The 22,674-nt window shown below is 47.9% G+C and overlaps 1 protein-coding gene across 10 annotated transcripts in view; it reads right to left on the bottom strand.

Moving 5' to 3' along the window:
• The window catches only part of BCORL1 (BCL6 corepressor like 1), a 962,450-nt gene that overhangs the window by 348,917 nt on the left and 590,859 nt on the right, over positions 1–22,674 (bottom strand). For all 10 annotated transcript variants that reach the window (XM_086918805.1, XM_086918802.1, XM_086918799.1 and 7 more), the window contains one exon: positions 4,272–7,007. In XM_086918805.1, coding sequence (XP_086774931.1) covers positions 4,272–7,007 — 2,736 coding nt within the window. The remainder of the gene's footprint in view (positions 1–4,271; positions 7,008–22,674) is intronic.

Consider the following 22,674-nt stretch of genomic DNA (forward strand, 5'->3'; position numbering starts at 1 on the left):
GTTGCACACTTTCAAACTTTCTCTTTGGCACACACATTACCAGCCATCAGTGCACACTTTCACCAAACACACACCACCAGCCATCAGTGCACGCTTCCACCAGGTACACATACCACCAGCCGTCAGTGCACACTTTCACCAGGCACACACCACCAGCCGTTGGTTGGTGGTGTGTGCCTGGTGAAAGTGTGCACTGTTAGTGCACGCTTCCAGCGCAGGCATACCCACCAACAGCCACCAGTGCACACTTCCAACATTCACACACACCACCAGCCATCAGTGCACACTTTCACCAGGCACACACCACCAACCGTCAGTGCATGCTTCCACCAGGCATACACACCACCAGCCATCAGTGCACGATTCCAATAGGCACACACACATCACCAGCCATCAGTGCACGTTTCCACCAGGCACACACACCACTAGCCATTAGTGCATGCTTCCTCTAGACACACACACCACCAGCCATCATCACCAGTCAGTGCATGCTTCCATCATGCACACACACTACTAGCTGTCTGTGCACGCTTCCATCAGACACACACCACCAGCCGTCAGTGCATGCTTTCACCAGGCAGACACACACCGCCAGCTGCCAGTACACGTTTTAATAGGCTTACTCCTCCAGCTGTCAGTGCACTCTTTCACCAGGCATACACAACCCCAGCTATATTTGCACGCTTCCACCAGGCACACACACCACCAGCCATCAGTGCGCGCTTCCACCAGGCATACACACCACCAGCCATCAGTGCACGCTTCTAGCAGGCAGACACACCACCATCCGACCCGCCTAATTGTTAGACAACTATTTTTTTATGTATTGTCTTTTACACACTTTTGTTAGGCTGATCTATTTTAGTACACATTATGCTGCAATCTGGCGTTCATGAGTTTTTTTCTGGCACACCTCTACCCCAAAGCCTCTCAATGAAAGGTGTGAACTCCAGCACTGCCATGCCATGCTTGAGAATGCCTTACAGTGCAACCACACACACAACAGGAGAGAGTTTTCCCGAATAAACCCAGAAAGGACTGGGAAGTAGTGACATATATATATGGATAAGCATAGGTTGTATATATGGACACACAGGTGGATTATTAATTGACGAACTGGGATAGAGGACCTTAGCCGATCCACGGCTCTATTTTCTGTTTGTTTATATCCTAAACATTTGAGATATTACATATACCCACTTTTTTTGTATGGATTTGCCCATCTATGGGCTTAACTGCACAACCTGTTATCATCTTAGGGTTGTATGCGCACCATTCCAAGATGGCGCCTAGCGTGACCATGGTGGGGTTGTCCTCTGTCGGTGTCTATGACAAAAAGAAAGAGAAAATGTCTTATTTAATTCACTGTGATGTACGGATTGTTGTTACCCACACTGACGAAGGCAGCACGCCGAAACGCGTCTGTGTAGAGCGCCTGCGAAAATAAACATTGCATGATAGAAAGAACCCCTCGAGTGATGTTGTCTTCTTCGAAATTGGAAGAGGAGTTGGAGCGTTATATATATATATATATATGTTTTTCGTATATTTTTTAATTATTCCCGGGGTCCCCGCATAGTCAGTGCTTATGACTATTGATGAGGATCCCCTGGAAGAGTACACAAGGAAATAGTTCGCCAACTCCAGCCATTGACTCCCTTGCACTGTGAGTGACTGCATTCTGCCCGACTACATCTGGACATACACCTAAAATTAAGCATACTTCATTACCACCGCTTGTCAGCAATACTTTACATTGGCACAGGTTTTTTGGGGGAATCTCTATATTTTTTTATCTTTTTATTGTTTTGTAGTTATCCTTGCATATTTAAACTATGTGTTCAGGTGACTGTAATTCAAAGCCATTAGCACATTTTCTTTGTGGAAAACAAGAATCATGTTTTCCTGTGACACATATGGAAACGAAAAACAATAAGACTTATGTACTTGTTTAAAGTACACATACCGCTAGGAACCACATGCACTGTTCTATTAAAATTATGGACAAAGATTTTTTATTTTAAATACTAGCTGTACCCAGCCACGGGTTGCTGTGGCTCTGTCTGGGTTAAATGGAAGAGAAATAAAAGAGTAAGCGCACGTTTCTAATATATTTAATTTCACAATGCTTGTGGGTATACAATATGTTTTTGTGACTACTGTCTCGATGCGACCTTTGTAGTTGTTGCGCAGCAAGGAAATCGATAGGTCTGTTCGGCCTTTCGATTAAAAACACAATACGCGCGTATTCGAATCCAACGTTGTGCATCTATAAGCACGCGCTAATGTTGCAAAGTGAACCAACTCCTCCCCCCTCCCTCCACTCACTTCCCGGTCTGCCATCCTGAGACCAACTGTCCATCCTAATATATGTAGGCTATTGTCTCTATGCATCCCTTGTAGTTGTTGCTCAGCAACCAAATCGATAGGGTCTGTTCTGCCTTTCAATTAAAAACATGTGCGTATTGGACACGCCTGTATTAGAATCCAACGTTGTGTATATATAAACACGCGCTTAATCGAATCCAACGTTGTGTCAAAATTTCATAGCAATCTGTGAACAACTTTCGGAGATCTAAGATTTTGAACAAACGAACATTGACATTTTTATCTGTCTGTTCGGGCTTTCGATTAAAAACACATGCGTATTCGACACGAGCGTATTGGAATCCAACGTTGTGTATATAAAAACACGCACGTATTCGAATCCAACGTTGTGTCAAAATTTCAAAGCAAAATCGCTTAGGTATTTACGGAGATTTGCGATTTCGAACAAACGAACATTTACATTTTTATTTATATAAATTTCTTGTAAATATATACCACTCAGGTTTAGACAGCTACAAGTTTTTTTTGTACACCATATGTTTGCCATAAAGAAAATAACCGGGATAGCACCTTGCAAAATTAGACACGCTGATTTTTTCAATGCTCATTTTTTTGTAATGGAGAAACCAATCTCTAACTATTCCTTTAAATGAATGCCGCTACTATATTAGCACAAACCCAGAGTAATAAAAGTTTCTAGTTTCCGCTGCCATACTGAAGTCTGAGTGGGGCAAAAATGGACAGCTATTTGTATATTTCCTGCCAAAAACGCCCTTTTTCAGTCCAGGTTCTCAAGACAGAAGCCAGACTGCACCTTATTTACACATTCTCATTGAACAGAATTAGAAAATAATGGTACTGCTAGGTTCACCTAAATTTAAAATGCACAATATCTGATGACATACTCTCCGAGTTGGCAGATACACAAACCTATGCACCTAATTTTAGGAGAACAAACATTTTATCTGACCCACAAACATGTTCTTGTATGAGAAGGAAAGGTTTGTATCGGCATCACTCTCTCATTCACATATTACCTTCTGGCACTCTTCTAATAATGCACTACTTTGACATTTAACACAAGCCCAACCTTTATGACTTTTTCACATATATCAGCATTATTAGTACACTTTCTTCTCCCAGGTCAGAGGTACCCCACGGCCATCAGCAGTACATCTGTACCTGTTCAACAGGGGTTTCTTCCTTGTAGTCTTCCACGTGTACCTTTACTCCCAATCATTCTGTAACCACCTGATTTCTCCAAATGCACTGTCCACTGAGCACTCTGATCCGCTTCTCTCTTCCCCACACACTTTGTTCCCTTCACATCTCGTGTGTCTTTTCTCCTGCTCCACTACCAGTCAGTTCACAATCATCTCTCTTCCAAATGCTTTCACCTAGGTATTTCCTGCTTCTTTTCATGTGAAAAATCAAGATTGCCCCCTCATTCTCCACACTTTCATTGATTTCCTTACCTCTCCAGGACAGAATCAATTCTTTCATTTTTGGACCCCTAACTATATCTTCCACTACTCGGTTCTTTCTGTCAATGGAAATACATACTTCAATCTACAATCATGCACTGCCATTTAAAAAAGTGAACATCAGTGCACAGAGTCACCAATATTGCAGTTTTTCATCTATTATAACACTACTCTATTTATTTGCCTCAGACCTAATGCTTCCTATGGCCTGTACCTACTGTACCTCCACTAATCAGGTTATACGGACCAATATGCTAAAGCCAATTTAACAAAGACATTTTAAAGGGTGAAGCTGCACTTTTCATCCACAGATGCCAGGAAACAATGTTTACAAAGATATGCAGTATTTTAACTTCAAATGAGCACACAAATAAAGAAACAAATGAAACTGACAAATCTGCATGTTACACTGGTCAGCAATATTGCCTTGTTGGCAGGTTAATATTAAAAAAAACTCACCTTCCTCTTATAAGGTTTGCTAGACACTTCGTCATCTTCCTTCATTTTGCATTTTGATTTCTTTTGAGCCCTCTTCCCAGAGAGGTCCTCCATCTGCCGCTTTGATTTGCGTTTTATTCCCACCTCCTTGCTCTCTTTTTTAATTCTGTTTTTAACTTTGGCTTTTGTAATTCCACCGAAATTATTCACTGGCATCCATTCTGCTCTGCTGTGTGAAGTGGGTGACCCGTAAGCCTCATCACCATCAGTCTTTTCAATTTTCACTTTCGTCAAGTCCACTTCATGCACACAGTGCACAGGCTGATTGATTGTTGTATCTTCATTTACACTTTTGCTGCGACTGTGCCGGGACATCTTATCTTCTGGATCTTTTAGGGCATGGTCTTGATTTAGCAAAGGTGGGTCTTGAACATTTCTGAAGTTATGGGAATTGTTTGTGGGTTGATCATGTGATAAATAGGTAGCCAACACTTTGTTTTGGGGTTTAGTGTCCCCCGATTTCCGACCACAGTTCATTTTGAAGCCATCAATCTGCCCAATATTAGTCTTACTTTCTTCAGCTCTGCCACTTTTACGGTCTTGCTCATTGGTTGCTTTATTCATAACAGTACTCATGCTCTTGCTCCTTATATTACATCCCGTGGTGACTCCTCCTTTTGGCAAATTTGAATGAACAAACTTTGGGTGATCATCTGCTCTCAATTTCGAAGCCAGGAGAGCTTCGCTTACGGGTTCTGTGTGCACAGGTTTGCACATCACGCCTTTTGCTTTGGGATCATCTTTCAGAGAAGTTGATACAACTGTTTGTGAATGACCTTCCGAACTCCTTTCACTAGACCTTCTAACGGGTAATACAGTGGTGTCGGAAGGTTTGGGGTTGGGCAGCAGGGTGCATTCGCCATCTGAAGACGGCATTCTAGAAGCAGTACATGGATTCTGGATAGGCTGCCCAGTAGTTGAGATACCAGTTGATACAGAGACCTGATATGTGGGCCAACCAACTGGTAACACATGGGGAGATGAGGAGTTTCCATTCCCTGGACACCTAGTTTGAACAGTTGCTTGTACTGGCGCAGTCCACAAGGTGGTTTCTTTTGCAGCACACACTGAGGTCATCGAAGGAATCGGTCCAAAAAGGAAGGGCCGGTTAACTTGTTGTCCTTCTACAGTGGTTCGAATGGCTTTCTTTGCACAGGGGGCTGGATTTTTTTGCTCCCCCTGATCTATGATAGAGATGGATTCCTGTTTGGCCAAATGCCTCGAATCACTATTAATTTCCACATTGGAATCTTTTCTGATAAGTAGCGAGGCAGGAACAGGATTAGCCACCCCCACATAGGTTCCGGGTATAGTGCCAAGCAGAGAAGCAGAGCGTTTTAACCAAGATGCAGAGGAGGTCAAGACCTGAGAAGAACGAGTGTCACCATTCATCATGTACTCTGGAAAAAGTACATAGGGTGCAGTAGCACCAAGACCTGAAGTCCCAGTGCTGCTAGTGTAGCTGCTCTGCAAATGACGACGACTGCTGCAATCAGACTTCGACAGGACAGTGGAGAGAACAGCTTTTCCACTTGTGTGGACTGGAGTTAATACTGGCATAGGAGGAGTTTTGCGTTGGTTGGGCGGGGTATGTTTTTGGCGGTTAGACTTGGAGGAAAGATCAAGAGGCATTTCATTACAATCTTGTGGAGAAACCATCTCACGTTCAAGCTGTGGAGGTGATTTCAAGGGGGAAAAAGAACCAGAAGCTCCATCTGTATTCTGATCTATGTGACCTGGTACCCTATTCAATGAGTTGATGCTCAGCAAAGGAATAGGACTTCCACAACCTGCGGGAAGAGATGAATGGGATGATAGACACTGCTTGTTGGGAAGTGCTGTTGATGAAGTACAATCTGCATAAGAAGGAGGACAGTCCATAACAGTTGTGACATTGTTAGTAATGCTGGGCGATGGGGAGGGCGCAGAAGTGATGATCTTGCTGATTTCCATAGAAGATATCTTGGGATCAGAAGTTAGGTGTCTTCCCTCTGAAGAGGCAAAGGCATATGGATGCAATTCTGTAGGAGCCATAATGCCAGTAAGACATCGCTCTGGAAGGTATGGTGGCAACACTGGTAGTGTAACAGAGGATGCAACGCCCAGCGTGCTTGGAAGGGAGGCGACACTGAGAGACTGGCCACAAGTAGAGGGTGGTATATAAACCAGTGGCTGGTTCGGTGTTAAAACTGTTCCAGATTGAAAAGGCAAAGGTAGTTTCTGCACAGCAGGGACCTGAGAAGTAGAGAAACAGATTCTGCTCATAAAAGGAGTGAGGTTGCTGAAGCCTGATGAGACAACCGGATGGATGCCCATCAGTGGTTGTCCTGCCAACTGTACCCCAGAATTCAGTGCACTCTTGAGGTTTGTAGAGTGTTCTGCTTCTACTGACTGGAGATTAGCGGAAAAAGCTTCTGCCTGGTTTCCTGTGGGTAGGGCTGGTGTTCTGATGGATTCAGACTGTGCACTCTCCAGAACTTGAGGTCCTGATAATGTAAAATCAAGCATAATTAAATCGTCTTCACTTTTCAAAGGCAACTCTTTATCACTGGTGTCTGGTGCTATCAGCTTTCCTGCACAATCAAGTCTTCGAGGATCTGGTGGCCTCTCCAGTTTTTTGTGCCCCGTTTTTGCTTCCACATTGTTTTCTTCATCGACCATTTGGGCATTCCTGCAGTTATCTGTTGTGAGCGCCACCTGAAACAGACACAAATGCTTAAGATCATTCATACGGCTGACAAGTATTTTTAAACTGATTCACTGCATTTACGGCCACCAACCCATTTGTGAACAAGCATTTTCTTCTTACCACGTTAACCCCTTCCATGCTCATGACGGAACGGTTCCGCCATGAGCGCCGGTTGAGCTGTGCTCATGACGGAACCGTTCCGTCATGAGCCGATAGGCTCATTAGAACCTTCAGCACAGCGCGAAAATTCGCGCCGCGCTGAAGGGGTTAAAATGAGAGAACAATATTAAAACAATACAAGTAGATTTCACAGACATGATGCATGATGGTATTGAATAATATCTATTTCAAAACCAGTCCAAAAATTCATCACATCAGAGACCTCTTTTTAATATTTTGTAACTATCCTCGATCTTGCTGCTCGGGAGCAAGAGAACATGGTCATTAACATTTTTTCAAAAATGGGAATCTAATTTTTTAGCAATGTGTTACTCACACCAGTTAGCAAGAACATAATGTGCTGCTAGTAAATTACGTTTTCACTATGGATCAATAGAGGGGGCTAAATACATTGTACGTTGAGTATGAAACAATGGGTATCTTAAGTTTTATTGTTTAACCCCTTCGCTGCTAAGCCTTTCCCAACCACTGTGCTAAGCCTTTTTTTTGGCTATTTGGGGGAGTTCACGCATAGTCCCCTGTATCTTTTTGACCACATAAGGTTTCTACGCCAAATTTGCGTCCTTTTCTTCCAACATCCTGGGGATTCTAAAGGTATCAAGGATTTGTGGTTTCCCCTGGAATATTTTATTGATGGGACCCAGAAATAGCCAAAATACAGCTACATTTGGGTTTTTGGGGAAAAAAGTGCTGCAAATGAAAGAGTCTGGGTTTTTCCCTAAAAATGGTATAAAAAAGGGGTTTGTGGAGCTGAAATCACAATTTTCCCAGATTTTAGGAAATGACAGACTTTTGTCAGAAAACGAACATTTTTACACAGTTTGCCATTTTTCTGGGACATAGCCTGTTTTTGCTACTTTTTGTGCGTTCAACCTCCTTCCAGTTAATGGTAGACATGGATATGAAAGCAATAATGGATCCTGGAAGGCTATACATTTTTGAAAAGTAGACTGAATTCATCAAGGGGTCATTTGAGTAGATCCTGCAAGGTTTCTTTATAGAAACCAACAGTTAAATATAGGAAAAATTGAAAATTAGTTGAAAAAAACTGCCTTTTGTGTCAACGTTTTCACCTGTAACTTATTCTAATCGTGACAGCTCTTTGAAAACAATATACCATTACATCCGCTAGACCTTACTGGTTGTGGGATATATAAGACTTGTAGGTTCACCAAGAACCTGACGAATCCAGAGCCAAAAACTGAGCAGCGACTTGCAATGCCTTTTTATTATGTACCGGGTATATAGCAATTATTCTGGGAAAATGTATACATGGAAAAATCGGTATGAAAGATACCAATGTATTTCTGAAATGTAGAGTTTTGAAACAGTAGATATTTGCACATTTCCGAAATTAAGAATACTCAGACTAGCATGAGAATTATCAATCATTTTTCAAAATTACTTCTTTTTTACACATTGTCTTTCATTTGGAAGGCAGAAATGCATCGAAAGTCAATAGGTAATAACAGTTGCTTTACAAATCTGAATTACCCTAAGTCTCCCGATAAAAATGGTACCTCACTTGTGTGAGTAGGTATAGTGCCCATGACAGGAAATGGCTCAAAACGCAACGTGACCACACCACATTTTCACAATGAAAAATTACCCTTTTTTTCAAAATGCCTAGCTGTAGTTTTTTAACCCTAGCTCTGCGGGCACAAGGGGAAACCTAGCAAACCTATACATTTTTGAAAACTAGACACCCAGGGGAATCCAGGATGGTGTGACTGGACTGGCTCTCTCCAGGTTCTTTTACTCAAAATCCTGTGCAAACCTAAAATAAGTTTAAAAAAATAAAATGTTCCTCACATTTCTGTGGTGGAAAGTTCTGGAATCTGCATGAATCCACAAATTTCCACCCACGCCGCGTTCCCTAAAGTCTCCCGAGAAAAATGGTACCTCACTTGTTTGTTATGTTATGTTATTCAAGATTTGTTAAGCGCACGGGCACCCAGAGGTTTCATGGCGCTAGTGGTGAGAAAGATGGTAAACAGTAACCTAACCATGTGCTTGCTTGAATAACCAGGTCTTCAGTGCGACCCTGCATTCCAAAAGATTAGTGCATCTCCGGAGTGACAAGGTACAAGAGTTCCAGATCTTTGGGGCTAAATGAGCAAATCGTCATCCGCCAAGACGTTTCTTTTTAAAGGAAGGCAGAGTGAGGAGGGACAGGTGGCCAGAGCAGAGATTGCGAGTCGGTTCATGTTTGTTTATGAGGTTGTTAATAAACTTAGGGCTTTTTCCATGGAGAGCCTTAAAGGCCAAGCAGCCTACCTTGAAAGTTACCCTTTGGGCTATAGGTAGCCAGTGAAGAGTGGCCAGCAGTGGTTTCGCTGAACTCCTACCGTTGCTTTTGAAGATTAGTCTAGCCGCCTGATTTTGCACGATTTGCAGGCATTTAGACAGAGCCAGGGGGAGTCCTAAATAGATGGACTTGGAAAAATCGAATCGGGAGAGGAGCAAGGCGATAACCACCTGGATGAGGGCAGAGTGCGTAAGTAGATGAGCAATTTTCGTAATCTTCCGTAGCTGGAAAAAACTAGACGAGATCACCGCTCCCACCTGACTTTTCAGAGAGATCGGAGTTAAGGGTGATCCGCAGGGTTTTCACCGAAAGAGAGGGAGACGGAGGAGACCCCATTGATGACGGCCAGAAGTGAGGGCCCCAGATGGTTGAGCTTTTACCCGGGAGTACCAGCTCGGTCTTTCCGGGGTTGAGTTTTAGGTGGTTCAGCTCCATCCACCCTTGAATGTGCAGCATTGTGGCCTGAAATTCCTCGACGGAGTCTGTTAAGTTTAGAGGAAAAATAAGTTGCAGGTCATCCGCATAGTTGTATATTGTAACCTTCCTGTTTTTTAAAGAGTGTAATAGGGGTTTAAGGTACAGATTAAATCGGAGGGGGGACAATGATGAGCCCTGCGGAACGCCGCAGGTGGTGGACAGTTTGGGCGCTGTGAAGTTCTCAAGCTTGACTGCCTGGGATCGGTCGTTCAAAAAGGACTTGACCCAGCCGAGGGCCGCGCCTCGAAGGCCGGCTTGTTCGACACGGTGTAATAAGATGGTGTGGTCCACCGTGTCGAACGCTGCCGACAGGTCCAGGAGCACCAAGGCCTGATGTATGCTCTTATCTGCATTTGACCTCATTGTGTCCAGGACAGCGAGGATCACCGCCTCGGTAGAGTGCGCCTGGCGAAAGCCGGCTTGGTTGAACTTCAGGTAGTCAGATGTCTCTATAAAGTTAGAGATGCAGCTAGCCACATGGGCTTCTAGAATCTTTTCACCAAAAGGGAGGAGGGATATGGGCCGGCAGTTCGATAGATTAGATGAATCGGCACCTGGTTTATAGATTAATGGGACCAGCGTAGCGTTTTTAAACGAGTTGGGAACTATTCCCTGCGATAGGGACTCATTAACGAGGGGAGTATTCCTCGTGGAAGTTCAGAATAAACTTCCTTTAGTACATGCGGGGGGCAGGGGTCATTAGGAGACCCGGACTTCACACGATTCATCAATTCTGCTAACCTGGATTGGTCTATGGGAGGGACAGCCTCCAGTTCGGACGGGTTTCTGCAAATATCCGCACTGTCCGCCGTGATAGAGCTGATCTGAATACTTTCTTTTATAATGGCAATCTTATCCTTGAAAAAATTATTAAGCTGATTGCACATCATTTGAGTTACATAGGTCATTCACGAACCTGAAGATTTCTCTGGATTTATGTTGGGCCTTGGAGATTTTTTCGGAGAAAAAAACTGCCTTAGCAGATAGGATGGAGTTCTTATACTTCCTGCGGGCAGATGTGTATGATGATCTGTCTTCATCAGAATACCCATGTCTCCATTTTCTCTCTAATTGGCGCAATTCTAATTTTTGTTTTTTAGATCTGCTGTAAACCACCTGTGGGCGTCCATGCGGCGAGCACGTGAGAACTTAGTAAGTGGAACATGCTCGTTGCAGGCTGCCAAGAGCCAGTCAGAGAGATCTTTATCCATAAGGTTAATGTCTGGGGAGGGTGCTGGAATAGAATTAGCCAAGGTGGACAGAAAATCTTGGTTATCTAATGAGTTCCATTTCCTTGCTAAACCCCCTGCGGAAACGGGGGCCTTTGTATGGCTGTGAAAGGTGATGGAGAATTGCAGTAGGTGATGATCAGACCATGTGCAAGGCATTGTCGTCAGGGTGGACAATGGGACATTGTGTGACCAAATCTGGTTCAATATATGTCCCTTTACATGAGTGGGGGTCAGAACTGATTGAGAAAAGTTCATATGGGAAAGAAACTCAAAGAGTTCTGTGGCCTGAGGTCCTGCTTCCGGGTCATTGTACCAATAATTTAAGTCCCCAATCAGCATTACCTTATCATAATTAATGACTAGGCTGGCCATTTGCTCAGTCAGGGAGACTGGGAATGTAGGCATAGTTTTAGGTGGGCGATAGATCAATACCAAAACCATAGTTCCCTTGTCTGTGTCGGATTTAATTACCAGCTTTTCAGTGTCTGGTAGATCCAAGGAAGGTACGGTGGTGAACTTGTGATCTTTATGGATGATGGCGGCGACGCCTCTGCCGGGAGAGCTGTAAGGATATCCGGTAGGGAGTCCTCGGTGAGCCAGGTTTCAGAGACGAGTAGCATGTCTGGTCTATCCAATTTAAGCAGTAAGAAGATGTCTATTTGATGTTTTACCAGAGATCTGGTGTTAAGATATAGGCAGCGAAGTGTCAGGGCATTATGCCTTGGAGTAAGGCTAATGGAATAAGCGCCTTGAGGCGTGGTAGCAGAGGTGTCCTGAATTAAGTGTTATTTAATTATTAGATGTTATTAGCCTTTAGGCAGGCGTGTGTGGCGGGATCGATGTAGGGGGGGCAAGAGTGCTGTAAGGAACAGAGTTCAAAGGAGGTGTAGCTGTAACTTTCACCATTCTGCCTAGTCCCTAGACCCGACCAGGCGCGGACGGGGGCAGACTGGCTTGCCATAGGCGCGCCTTCAGCGGGCAAACGGCGCGCCCGCTGCGCTCGCCCGCTGCGCGTCCTTGAAAAGCACATGATTATAAGGAGAAAGGGGGCGTGGCCTGGCGATAGTGGCCGTGGCATGGGGAGATGGCGGCGGAAAAAAATGAGCCCCGCGTCAGCGCTGAAATCCGCTGCACAGAGAAGCCCAGATGGTGCCCTGTCACAGAATCAAGTACCATGGGTAGGCCTAGTGCCTGCGACAGGAAACGGCGCAAAACGCAAAGTGGACACACCACAATTTCACAGCGAAAAATTACCCTTTTTTGGCAAAGAACCTAGCTGTAGTTTTTTTTAATTTTTTTTTTATTATAGTTACTAGCATTTTTCATAGTTGCATTACAGTAACAGTTAAAATCAGGAATGTGAAGACATTTCAAAGTCAATACCACAGCATCAAGTTCTTTATACAGTAGTAAACAGTGGGACGACAGTAGCATACCCCATTGATCCCCCTCTGGTCGGCCCCTCCCAACCCTCTGCCCAGCTCGTCTCAAGACCTCAGTGGGATTCAGTAAGCATAAGTCCATAGTGTTTAAGCCACTGCTTACATACTTTCCAGAACTTTTTAGGACATGCCCTTGCCTGATATGTCGTTTTCTCTCCCAGCATATGCATGTCCATGCTTCGCTACCATTCAGTCACTGACGGGCATAGCACCGCCCCCTGTGTCCTGGCCAGGTCACGCTTTGCCACCACCAGTCCCAACTGGAGTAGCAATACTTTTGTCCTAGGAAGATCAACCTCAGTTTAAATTCCCAGCAGAACTAACTGCAGGTTCAAGGGGATCGTACCCTCCAGAATGGCCCCTAGTTCTTCTAACAGATTCACCCAGTACCTCTGAATCTGGGAGCATTCCAAAATCGTGTGGAAGAAGGTACCCTCCGGTGCTCGGCAGCGCAGGCAGTTGGGTTCCTCTGCTCTCCCTATTCTATGTAGATGTGCCCTATCGTAATATGCCCTGTGTAAATACTTTAATTGGATCAATCGTAGTCACGATTTAATGGCCACTTCGCAAGGATGCATCAGTGCCATTTCCCAATCCAGATCCTCTATTTCTCCCACATCCAGTTCCCACTTAGCCTTCAACTTCTGTAAGGAGTACGGTTTGTTATTGATGATGGTCCTATATTATTATTATTATAGAGGCTTTTGTAGCGCGCTCTGTTACTAAAAAAATAGTATCCTGGCGCGAAAGGGGTGAGAGGCAAAGCAGAGCAGGGGAGACCCTATACAGTGATGTTAAAAAGGTGGGTCTTCAGGCCCTTCTTGAACGGATGGGGCTGTTCTTATCTGGAGCGGAAGGGTGTTCCATGCTCTCGCTGCTCTGACAGAGATGGATTGGCCACCGAGCCTGCTGTATTTGAATTTTGGGACAGTCATTTGGTGCAGATTGGCTGATCTGAGGGGGCGGTTTGGGACATATAGGGAGAATCTTTTCCTCAGGTATGCTGGGCCAGTGTGATGGACAGCTCGGTAGGCAAGGACAAGGATTTTAAATAAAATCCTGTGGGCAACTGGGAGCCAGTGTAGGGTTCGGAGAGGTTGACGGACACTTGAACTTTTAGGTATATTAAACAAAAGCCGTACAGCGGCATTTTGTATGACTTGGAGGCGGTGGGTCAAATAGGCAGGAAGGCCACAGAAGAGGCCATTTGCGTAATCCAATCTGGATAGTATGAGGGCGCGAATGACGGTCTCCTTGGCCTCTCTCGGGAGGAGTGGGAAGAACCTGCGTAAAGTTTTGAGTGTGGAGAAGCAGATCCCGGTAAGTTTTTTTAAATGATCCTTGAATCTGAGGTCATTGTTGAACCAGACTCCCAGATTTTTGGCAGGGCCTCCGATGGATTTGGGGCATGGTAGATCGGCCGGCCAAAGAGAGTTGCCAAAGTTGTCTGGGAAGGAGCCATACAGCAGGATTTCAGATTTGCTTTCATTGCATTTTAGTTGTGCAAGGGCAAGCCAGCGAAAGACAGATGATAGGCAGGCTTGTGCTCCAGATGTATCCAGGTTGTTTTTGGGCCACGTGAACAGGAGTTGAGTGTCGTCAGCGTAGGCCATTATTTTTGCTCCCAGTTGTTCAGCGAGGTAAATGAGCGGGGTAAGATATATATTAAAAAGCAGGGGGCTGAGGGTAGAGCCCTGAGGTACCCCCGTTACAAGTTTCTTGGAGGAGGAGGCAAAAGGTGGCATCCAAACTTGTTGGGATCTGTTGTCTAAAAAAGACGTTAGCCAATCAAGTGCGGAGCCTGTGATGCCTATGGCCGCTAATCTTGTAAGCAGGAGGGAGTGAGGGACAGTATCGAAGGCGGCAGAGAGGTCTAATAAAATCAGAGCCGCTCTGCCACCTTCGTCCAGACACTCCCGGATGGCCTCAGATATTTCCAACGCCGTCTCCGTACTGTAGGCTGCTCTAAAGACTGACTGCGCTGGATGTAGAGCCTGGGAATTTTCGACAAAATTGTCGAGCTGAGTGAAAGCGACCTTTACACATATTTTTGCTAAAGCCGGCAGCAGTGATATGGGCCGGAAGTTAGCGGGGATAGCAGGATCTAAACCGTTTTTCTTTAAAAGTGGGAGCAGTTTAGCTTGCTTCCAGCAGGCCGGAACCGTGGCAGTGAGGAAGGAGCGGTTGATGATATGTGTTACCTCATTGCTGATTGTGTCTGCGAGACGTGCAAGCACTCTGGCAGGACAAGGGTCAGAAGGGGATCCTGATTTTAGGGATTTGAGGATGCTGACAATGTCCGAGGTTTCTGCTGGGGTGAACTGGTGAAACCGTTCCGTGGGGGTAGGCAACACGGGGGACGGAATGACCAGTGTGGGAGGAAAACTGTTGCATACAGTAAGAAGATCGTCTTGGATTTTGATGATTTTGTCAACGAAGAAAACAGAGAGTTCTTCGCACCATTTCTCCGAGGAGGCAAGTATGGGTTAGGCGCCGCAGGGTGAGGTGAAGCTTTTCACTATAGCAAAGATTTCTTTGCTATTGTTATTGGCATTAGTTATACGCCCTTCGAAATATTGGGTTTTAGCGGATCTAATCGCCGCATAATATTTCTTTTGCGCCATTCTTAGGTTCTTTTTAGCCTCGGGGAGGTAGGCTTGTCTCCATGTCCGTTCAAGTCTTTTACAACCTGACTTAAGATCACGGAGGGTGGGGGTAAACCAGGGTTTAGAAGGGGTAGAGCGCAGTCTGCAAACCCGACCTGTTTTTATTGATGCGGCCGACCCACCTTCAATCCAGGAATTGAATGTGCTAACGGCTGACTCAATTTCAAAAGGAAGAGTGGGGCGGGAGGTGTCAAGATGTTCAGACATAATCTCTACATTGATTTTTTGTTTGTGAGCAGTTGGGTCATTGGTCTTGGCCGGGCGGGTCAGGGTCCATGAGAATCTAATCAGCATATGGTCGGACCAGGGCACAATTTCGGGGTGGGTTAGATTAATGTCGAAATTAGTGCAGACCAAGTCGAGGACATGTCCGCCTGAGTGGGTGGGAGTCTTAACCCATTGATTGAGCTGGGCCATGGCAAGCGCTTCATTAAGCGGGACGTGTCAGGGAGGTCGGGGTTATCCACATGCATATTGAAATCCCCCAACAGAAGGTATCTGGAGTATTTCAACGCCCGTGGGACTAGTATGTCCTCCAGTGTGCCTAGAAATCTACCAACATGGCCTGGTGGTCGGTAGACCAGGGTGCCACCTAGAGTAAAGTGCACCCCAAGTGAAAGTGAGAAATTAAGTATCTCAGCATCAGCTTGGGGGCCCTGGGGTTCAAGAGAGAGAGTCCATTGTTCTCTGAATATGGCTGCTAGTCCACCACCTCTGCCTAATGGGCGGTCGTTCCTAGCAATTTTGAAACCTCGTGGGATGGCAAATTCGACCACAGGGCCGCATGTCTCATTTAGCCAGGTTTCAGTTACGAAGAGGAGATCGAACTGGTTATCACTCAGTAGTTCAAAAATGTCCTCAGCGTGCTTGACCAATGATCTAGCATTGATCAGGCCTGCACGGATGAGTGACGGATCATCGGGGAGCTGAGTCGGACATGAAAGAATGGGCTGATAGCGAAAGTCGCAGGCTTGACAGACCCGCGAGGGGTCGCCGGCCGCTTCCCATGAGTTACTGCAGGGGCAGGAGGGCAAATTAAGTGCCATAAGGTACTCACGGGAGTAGCGAGTCCTGGTCCTGTGGGGTATTAGAGGGGCACCGACAGGGGGGCTGGCGCTGGCCGCGTCCGGGACACGGACGGGCACAGATGGGCCCTCCTTTGGCGCTCCTTCGGCGCGCAAACGGCGCACCCGCTGTGCGTGGCCGCTGCGCGTCTTAAAGTGCATGACTATTTGTAGGCAAAACCCCACCCTCCGCTGGACCGCTAACTCGGGTCCCGCAGGGTCCGGCCCACACTCAAGATGGCGGCCGACCTAGCCCTCCACAACAATCGGCACTTGGAGCCGCGGTGGAACAGGGCACAGGGGGACCTACTTAAAGCAGTGCTAATAGCGGTAGGTTTTTAAAAGTACACACAGTAATAACACAGTAATTCCTAAAATCAATTAAAAGTGTTAAAAAGGAGTCAGAGTATATGCATCAATGGGAAACAGGTAAGAGCAGAGGAGAGCCCTCGCAATCTGCTCGCCTTCTCAAGCGTCGTAATGAGGTGCTGCCACCGCCTCAAAATAAACGCACCGTCCCACGAGCAACAGATCTATTTGTAGGCAAAACCCCACCCTCCGCTGGACCGCTAACTCGGGTCCTGCAGGGTCCGGCCCACACTCAAGATGGCGGCCGACCTAGCCCTCCACAACAGTCCATCAGACTGCCTTATCTCCGCTCTCTCCCATCAGGAGGGGACCCTCTAGTGATGCATACACAGGAATTTCTGTTGTGTCAATATGTAGTGCCCGCCAATGCGTGTACCAGTTGTAAATATTTATAATATCGGGATTTGGACATTGCATACTGGAGGTATGAGAAAGTCTCCAGTTTCCCTCGATACAGTATCTTTCAGCTGTGTGATGCCCAGGAGGTCCCATTTCCGGAAACCTTTCAATTTTGCGATTTCTTTAAGTCTGTTGCCCACCCAAAATGGGGTTTCCCTTGTCACTCAACCTGCCTATTTCGTCTGTCGTTCCACTTTTTTCCAGATTGCTATCACTATCTGTGTGGCTGTTAGGAGACGTGTGGAGCCCTTTCCCCCATAGATGTAATCTGTGTATGGATGCTCAGTGAATTGTGAGTGATCAAGTGCATAGGTAGGGTGGTTCCGATCTGTATGTTAATGTTATGTTAATTTTATTTATACAGCGCGCAGCTGCCCCAGCAAAGGGGCGTCCTGGCGCTTTGAACAAGTACCAAACATAACACACATACAGGGAGAGAACAGACAGCTAAGCAAGTGCAGGAAACAAGAAAGTATGTTCCCAGTCATTCATCACTATTAGGAGGGTTGCCCAATAATAGGCCCGTAGTATTGGTTGCGTTGCAGTGTCTCCAGCGCTATCCTTGGTGATTTCCCATCCCAGAGGAACGTCCTCGGTGTGCCCTCAATCCTAGTGAACACCTCATCTGGGATCCATTGATACATGACATATAGGAACTTTGGGAGCACTATCATTTTGTAAAGTGCAGCCTGGCCCAACAGGGTTAGTGGCAGAGTCTGCCATTTATCAACATCTCTCCGGAATTTACTGTGTATTCGGTAGAGGTTTCGTTCCAGTGCCATCGTTTTGTTTGTCGTGACATATATACCCAAATACTTAAAACCTTCTGAGGCCAATTGGAGTGAACTTGGGCATACCTCACACCCACTACTGCCTCCCACTGGGTAGAGACATGATTTCTCCCAGTTAATTGTGTACCCCGCATGGGCTCTGTAGGTTTCACAACTATTCATTTTATTAGGGATAGATGTCTCCGGTTTTGCGACATACATCAGTATGTGGTCTGCATACAGTGAGATGTGTTCCTCAGATCCCTTGTCTCCTAGACCTCGAAATCCCATTATGTCTGGGTGTGCTCTGATAACACAGGCAAGCAGTTCCAGGACCAGTGCAAAAAGCAGGGGAGAAAGGTGCATCCCTGTTGCGTAACCCGGCCTATTGAGAATTCCTTGGACACTACCCATTGACTCTAGTTCTGGCCAGTGGTTTTTCATAGAGAACTGCGATCCACTGTCTAAATACCGAGCCAAACCCAAAGTCTCCCAGCACTGGCATAAAAAACGGCCAATGGACAGTGTCAAAGCCTTTTCAGCGTCCAAGGACAGGACAGGACGATAAGTGGGTGTTCTTTAGTGATTGCCACCTCTAACCAGTTATGTAATCTCCGGCGGTTGTGTCTCGTCGACCTATTAGGCATAAAGTCAGGGGCGTGGCTAAGGCGCCGAAGGTGGAAGTCGCCCGAGCGCTCGGCTCCGCGATCGAGCCGCCATTAATCCTGTTTCCAGGGCGTCAAGGGCCCCCCAACCCTCCGATTATTGAGTGTGTTGGGCGCTGGGCCAGGGGGCGACATTGGAGAGCCACGGCGAGGCACAGTCGAGGAGAACGAGGGCCGGGAGAGTGCCTACGGACCGAGCGGCGCCGAGCTCAAAATGGCACCCGCTCCGTCTTGGTGATCCTGAGGCGGCCCGTGGACCTAGGAGGCCGGAGAATCCGACGAGGCCTTCTCTCTCTTTCCCCTTAATGGTGGAGCGACGCAGATGCCAGCTGCCTGAGTGAACGACGGCGCTTGTGAACTCTTTGAGCAGTGCCCGTCGAGACCGCCGCTCGGCTGGACCCTTGGAACACTGCGTGACGCGGAGCTGAGGAAGAAAGGGGGAGCTGACCAGAACCTTATCAAACTCGGGGCGCCATCGGCCTCCGCTGCTTCGGACCTCAGGGACGCTGACTCGCATGCCCATTTGGACCATGCTGAGAGGGAACCGAGCCCGGTGCAGGGAGCTGGAGGCCGAGAGTGTGGATGGAGAGTGACCGGCCTAGCCTTCGGGCCTATGCGGACCGGTGACAGTGAAGGTGGAGGCCTGCAGTTTGAGACGGAGGTGGAAGCGGCTCGGGAAGATCGACGCCCCCGACAGCGCACTACGAACTGGTGGTGACCCTTCTTCCCCCTCCCCATCTTTTTGCTCCTGGGGAGTGTGCTGCCGCTCCCCGCTTGGCCCCCCGATGCCGCGCCCTGACACAGGGACGATTCGAGAGAGCCCATGCCACGTGGTCCCTACGGCGGGCGCCATTGTTGCCTGATCAAAACAACCTCTACGAATCTGATAACGACCCACCAACAAGTATCATTGAACTCTGATATTCACTACGAGCGGGGTGACCAGAGTGGGCGAGCCCCTGGTCCCATGCTCCTAGACCTCGAGCGGTTGTGACCCACTTAGTCGCCACACCGGGGGCTGGCCTTCGGGCTCCGCCGACACAAGAGCTGAGACGTGAGCTGACGGTGCCTCGATTGACGCTCCTCATCTGGGCGATCGCCCGATCCACCGCCGGGGACCACGGCCACCATGGTGAAGCCAAAGGGCACTAAAGGTGGTGCGCAGGCCACCTCGGACGCGGAGACGCCGGACAAGGGAGACCAGCTGGACCCGGAGACGTCGAGGGACCTACACCTCCAGCACCAACTGGACAAGATTCTGGCGGCGATAACCGATACGAGATCGGCACTCCAACAAGACATTGCCCAGGTCGCGACGAGCCTGGGCTTGCTCAGAGCTGACCATGGCAAGCTCTCGGACAGAGTCAAGGAGGTGGAGAGCTCGGTTGGAACCCTGGAGCCGGCGCAAAAAACATTAGCCGCCGCCATGAAGGACGCCCTGACTCGGATCGATGCACTGGAGAGGAGGGCGGAGGACGGGAAGGACGCAATAGAAGAAACAACATCCGCATAGTGGGCCTACCCGAAAAAAATCGAAGATGGGGACATGGTGGCCTACCTGGAGGACTGGCTCAGAACGGTGGTGGCATCCGAGGGGCTCTCGTCTTTTTACACCCAGGAGCGGGCGCACAGGGTTCCGTCCAGGCCACCACAACAGGGCCGACCTCCGCGTCCGGTGGTGGCGCGGTTGCTGCACTTCCGTGACAGAGACCTGCTCCTCAATAATGCCAGAATAAATGGACCCTTTCAGGTGGAGAACAGTAAAGTGAATATTTTTCCGGACACCACTACCTAGAAGACCCAGCGCAAGCGAGCCTCCTTCTTAGCAATAAAGTGTGAACTGAGAAGTGAGAGTATTCAGTATTCATTGCTATTTCCAGTGAGGCTCCGAATCATATTAGATGGCACAACTAAATTCTTTGATACCCCGGATGACGCGTGTAGCTGGTTGGAACTCTATTGAGCTGGTAAGGATGGCTCAGGGTCTTCTTTCTCGGCTACCTCGGAGGTCGGACTAGGGCGGAGGTCTAAGAGGATCCGGAATCGCCGGGGGTAGGCTTGGACGGCCCTCGGCTGTGGAGACCATGGCGGAACGGCGCAGTGTGTTGGAGATGGTATCCAGTATGTCAGGCTCTCAAGGTGGGCCCATAATCGAAGATTCGGAACCTGGCGGTGGTGAGGACCTCACGGACACGGAGGACTCAGAAACTGATAGTGTGCCCCTTCCTGTGATCACCCCAGAGACGGCAGAGGGACTACTTGATGGTCAAGGGTGATTTCGGGTGAGCCGATTCCTACAGGGAAGTGGGTGGTGGGAGGGGGGGCGAGCCCTCGCGGGGAATTTCGGCTAATTGGATGATGGACGGGTTGGGGATAAGTCCTGTGTTTGCCCTCGATATTTATGGCTTGATCGCCATTAGGTGGCTTGGACGTGGGGAGGCCCCCTGTCGGTGCTCGACCCCTATATTGCCCTTAAGGCACGCCTGCGGTGGCTACCGTCAGGATAGTTTTCGATTTTCTGGGTACAGTTTGGATGGGAACTAGATTGCAATCTTTGGGACCTGTTCTGGGGAGGGTGGGGGGAGAGACATGGTTTGGGGTTGTATTGTTGTTGTTGGGGGGTGGGTACGCCATCGGTGCAGAACGACTACTGTGTTTGATCTTACTTGAGCACGACTGGGGGAGAAATGGCAGGACGCAATGGCACAATGGCTGAACTATCCACTTTGAAATGCAGTACCTGGAACGTGCGCGGGCTGCATTCCATGTCCAGGCACCACAAGATACACGCTTACCTAGTGCGTAGGGGAGTACAGATTGCGCTATTGCAGGAAACGCACCTCACGAAAGCAGAGGGACTAGCCTTACAGCGCAGGTGGAGGGGACAGGTATACAACACCACATACTCGGCCTATGCTAGAGGCGCGCTTATTTGGATACAGGCTGGGGTCCCCCTGCAGGTGAAGAAACATACTGTGGACCCGGAAGGGAGGTTTGTGGCCATAGCGGGCAAATTGGGGGGAAAAGACATTAGTATTTGCAGCATTTATGCACCCAACGTGGACCAGCTGGCCTTCTTCGCGGCGTTATCGGGCTCCTTGGCCCACTATCTGAAGGGCCACTCTTGATCGGAGGGGACTTCAACTCGGTGGTGGACATAGATCTTGATAGATCACACCCTCCCCTGGCGGACTCACCAACATGCCGGGTAGCCAGGGGTAGACAGGAATGGCAGACTAAATGGGGACTGACAGATATCTGGCGAGCCCAACACCCATATACCCGAGACTACTCTCATTTCTCCGGTATGCATGAACTGCATGTGAGGCTGGATGGGTTCTTGGGATTGGCGGAATTGGTATCCTCGGCTGCGAGATCCGAGTATTTAGCGAGGACTATTTCCGACCACAACCCTCTTCTGGCCGACTTCAGATGGTTCTCGGTTACCCCCTGTGTCCCAACTTGGAGATTGCTCCCCGAAATGCTAGAGGATTTATTGTTTCGGAGTGAACTGGAAGACAGAACCACAGCTTACTTCGCGGAAAATGAGGGCACGACCGGGGCAAGGGCCACAGAGTGGGATGCCTTTAAGGTGGTAGTAAGAGGCTACTGTATTACTAAGAAAGTGGGGATGCGGCGAGTCCTTTTAGAGGACCTCGGAAAGGCAGATCGGAAACTTCGCGAGCTGGAACTCTTGCGACCCGGCCGCCCGGAGCTTCAACAGCAGACCGCAGCGGCTAAAGAAGCCGTAGCTGTTGAGGTTGAAAGACTGCACAGTGTTGATTATAAAACTTACCTGACCAGATCACTTGCGGAGGGTGACAAATCGGGGGCGCTCCTGGCTTGGCTAGCTAACCCCATGAGGCGCACCTCTCCCATGGTTTCTATGCGGGATGCTGAGGGAGTAGAGGTCTATACCCAGCCCGAAATCCTCAGTTGCTTTATGAACTACTACGGAGACCTATACCAAAGTAGGATGATAGCGGACACTACCCCCCATTGATAACTTCTTACGGGATTTGCCCATCCCTACTCTGGAACCCGAACAGGCAAAGGGCTTGGGGAAAGACGTAGAACTAGGGGAGATCCGCAGTGCCATAAAA

This window comes from Lissotriton vulgaris, chromosome 4_1 (genome assembly GCF_964263255.1).
Source record: "Lissotriton vulgaris chromosome 4_1, aLisVul1.2, whole genome shotgun sequence".
Lineage (NCBI taxonomy): Eukaryota > Metazoa > Chordata > Amphibia > Caudata > Salamandridae > Lissotriton > Lissotriton vulgaris.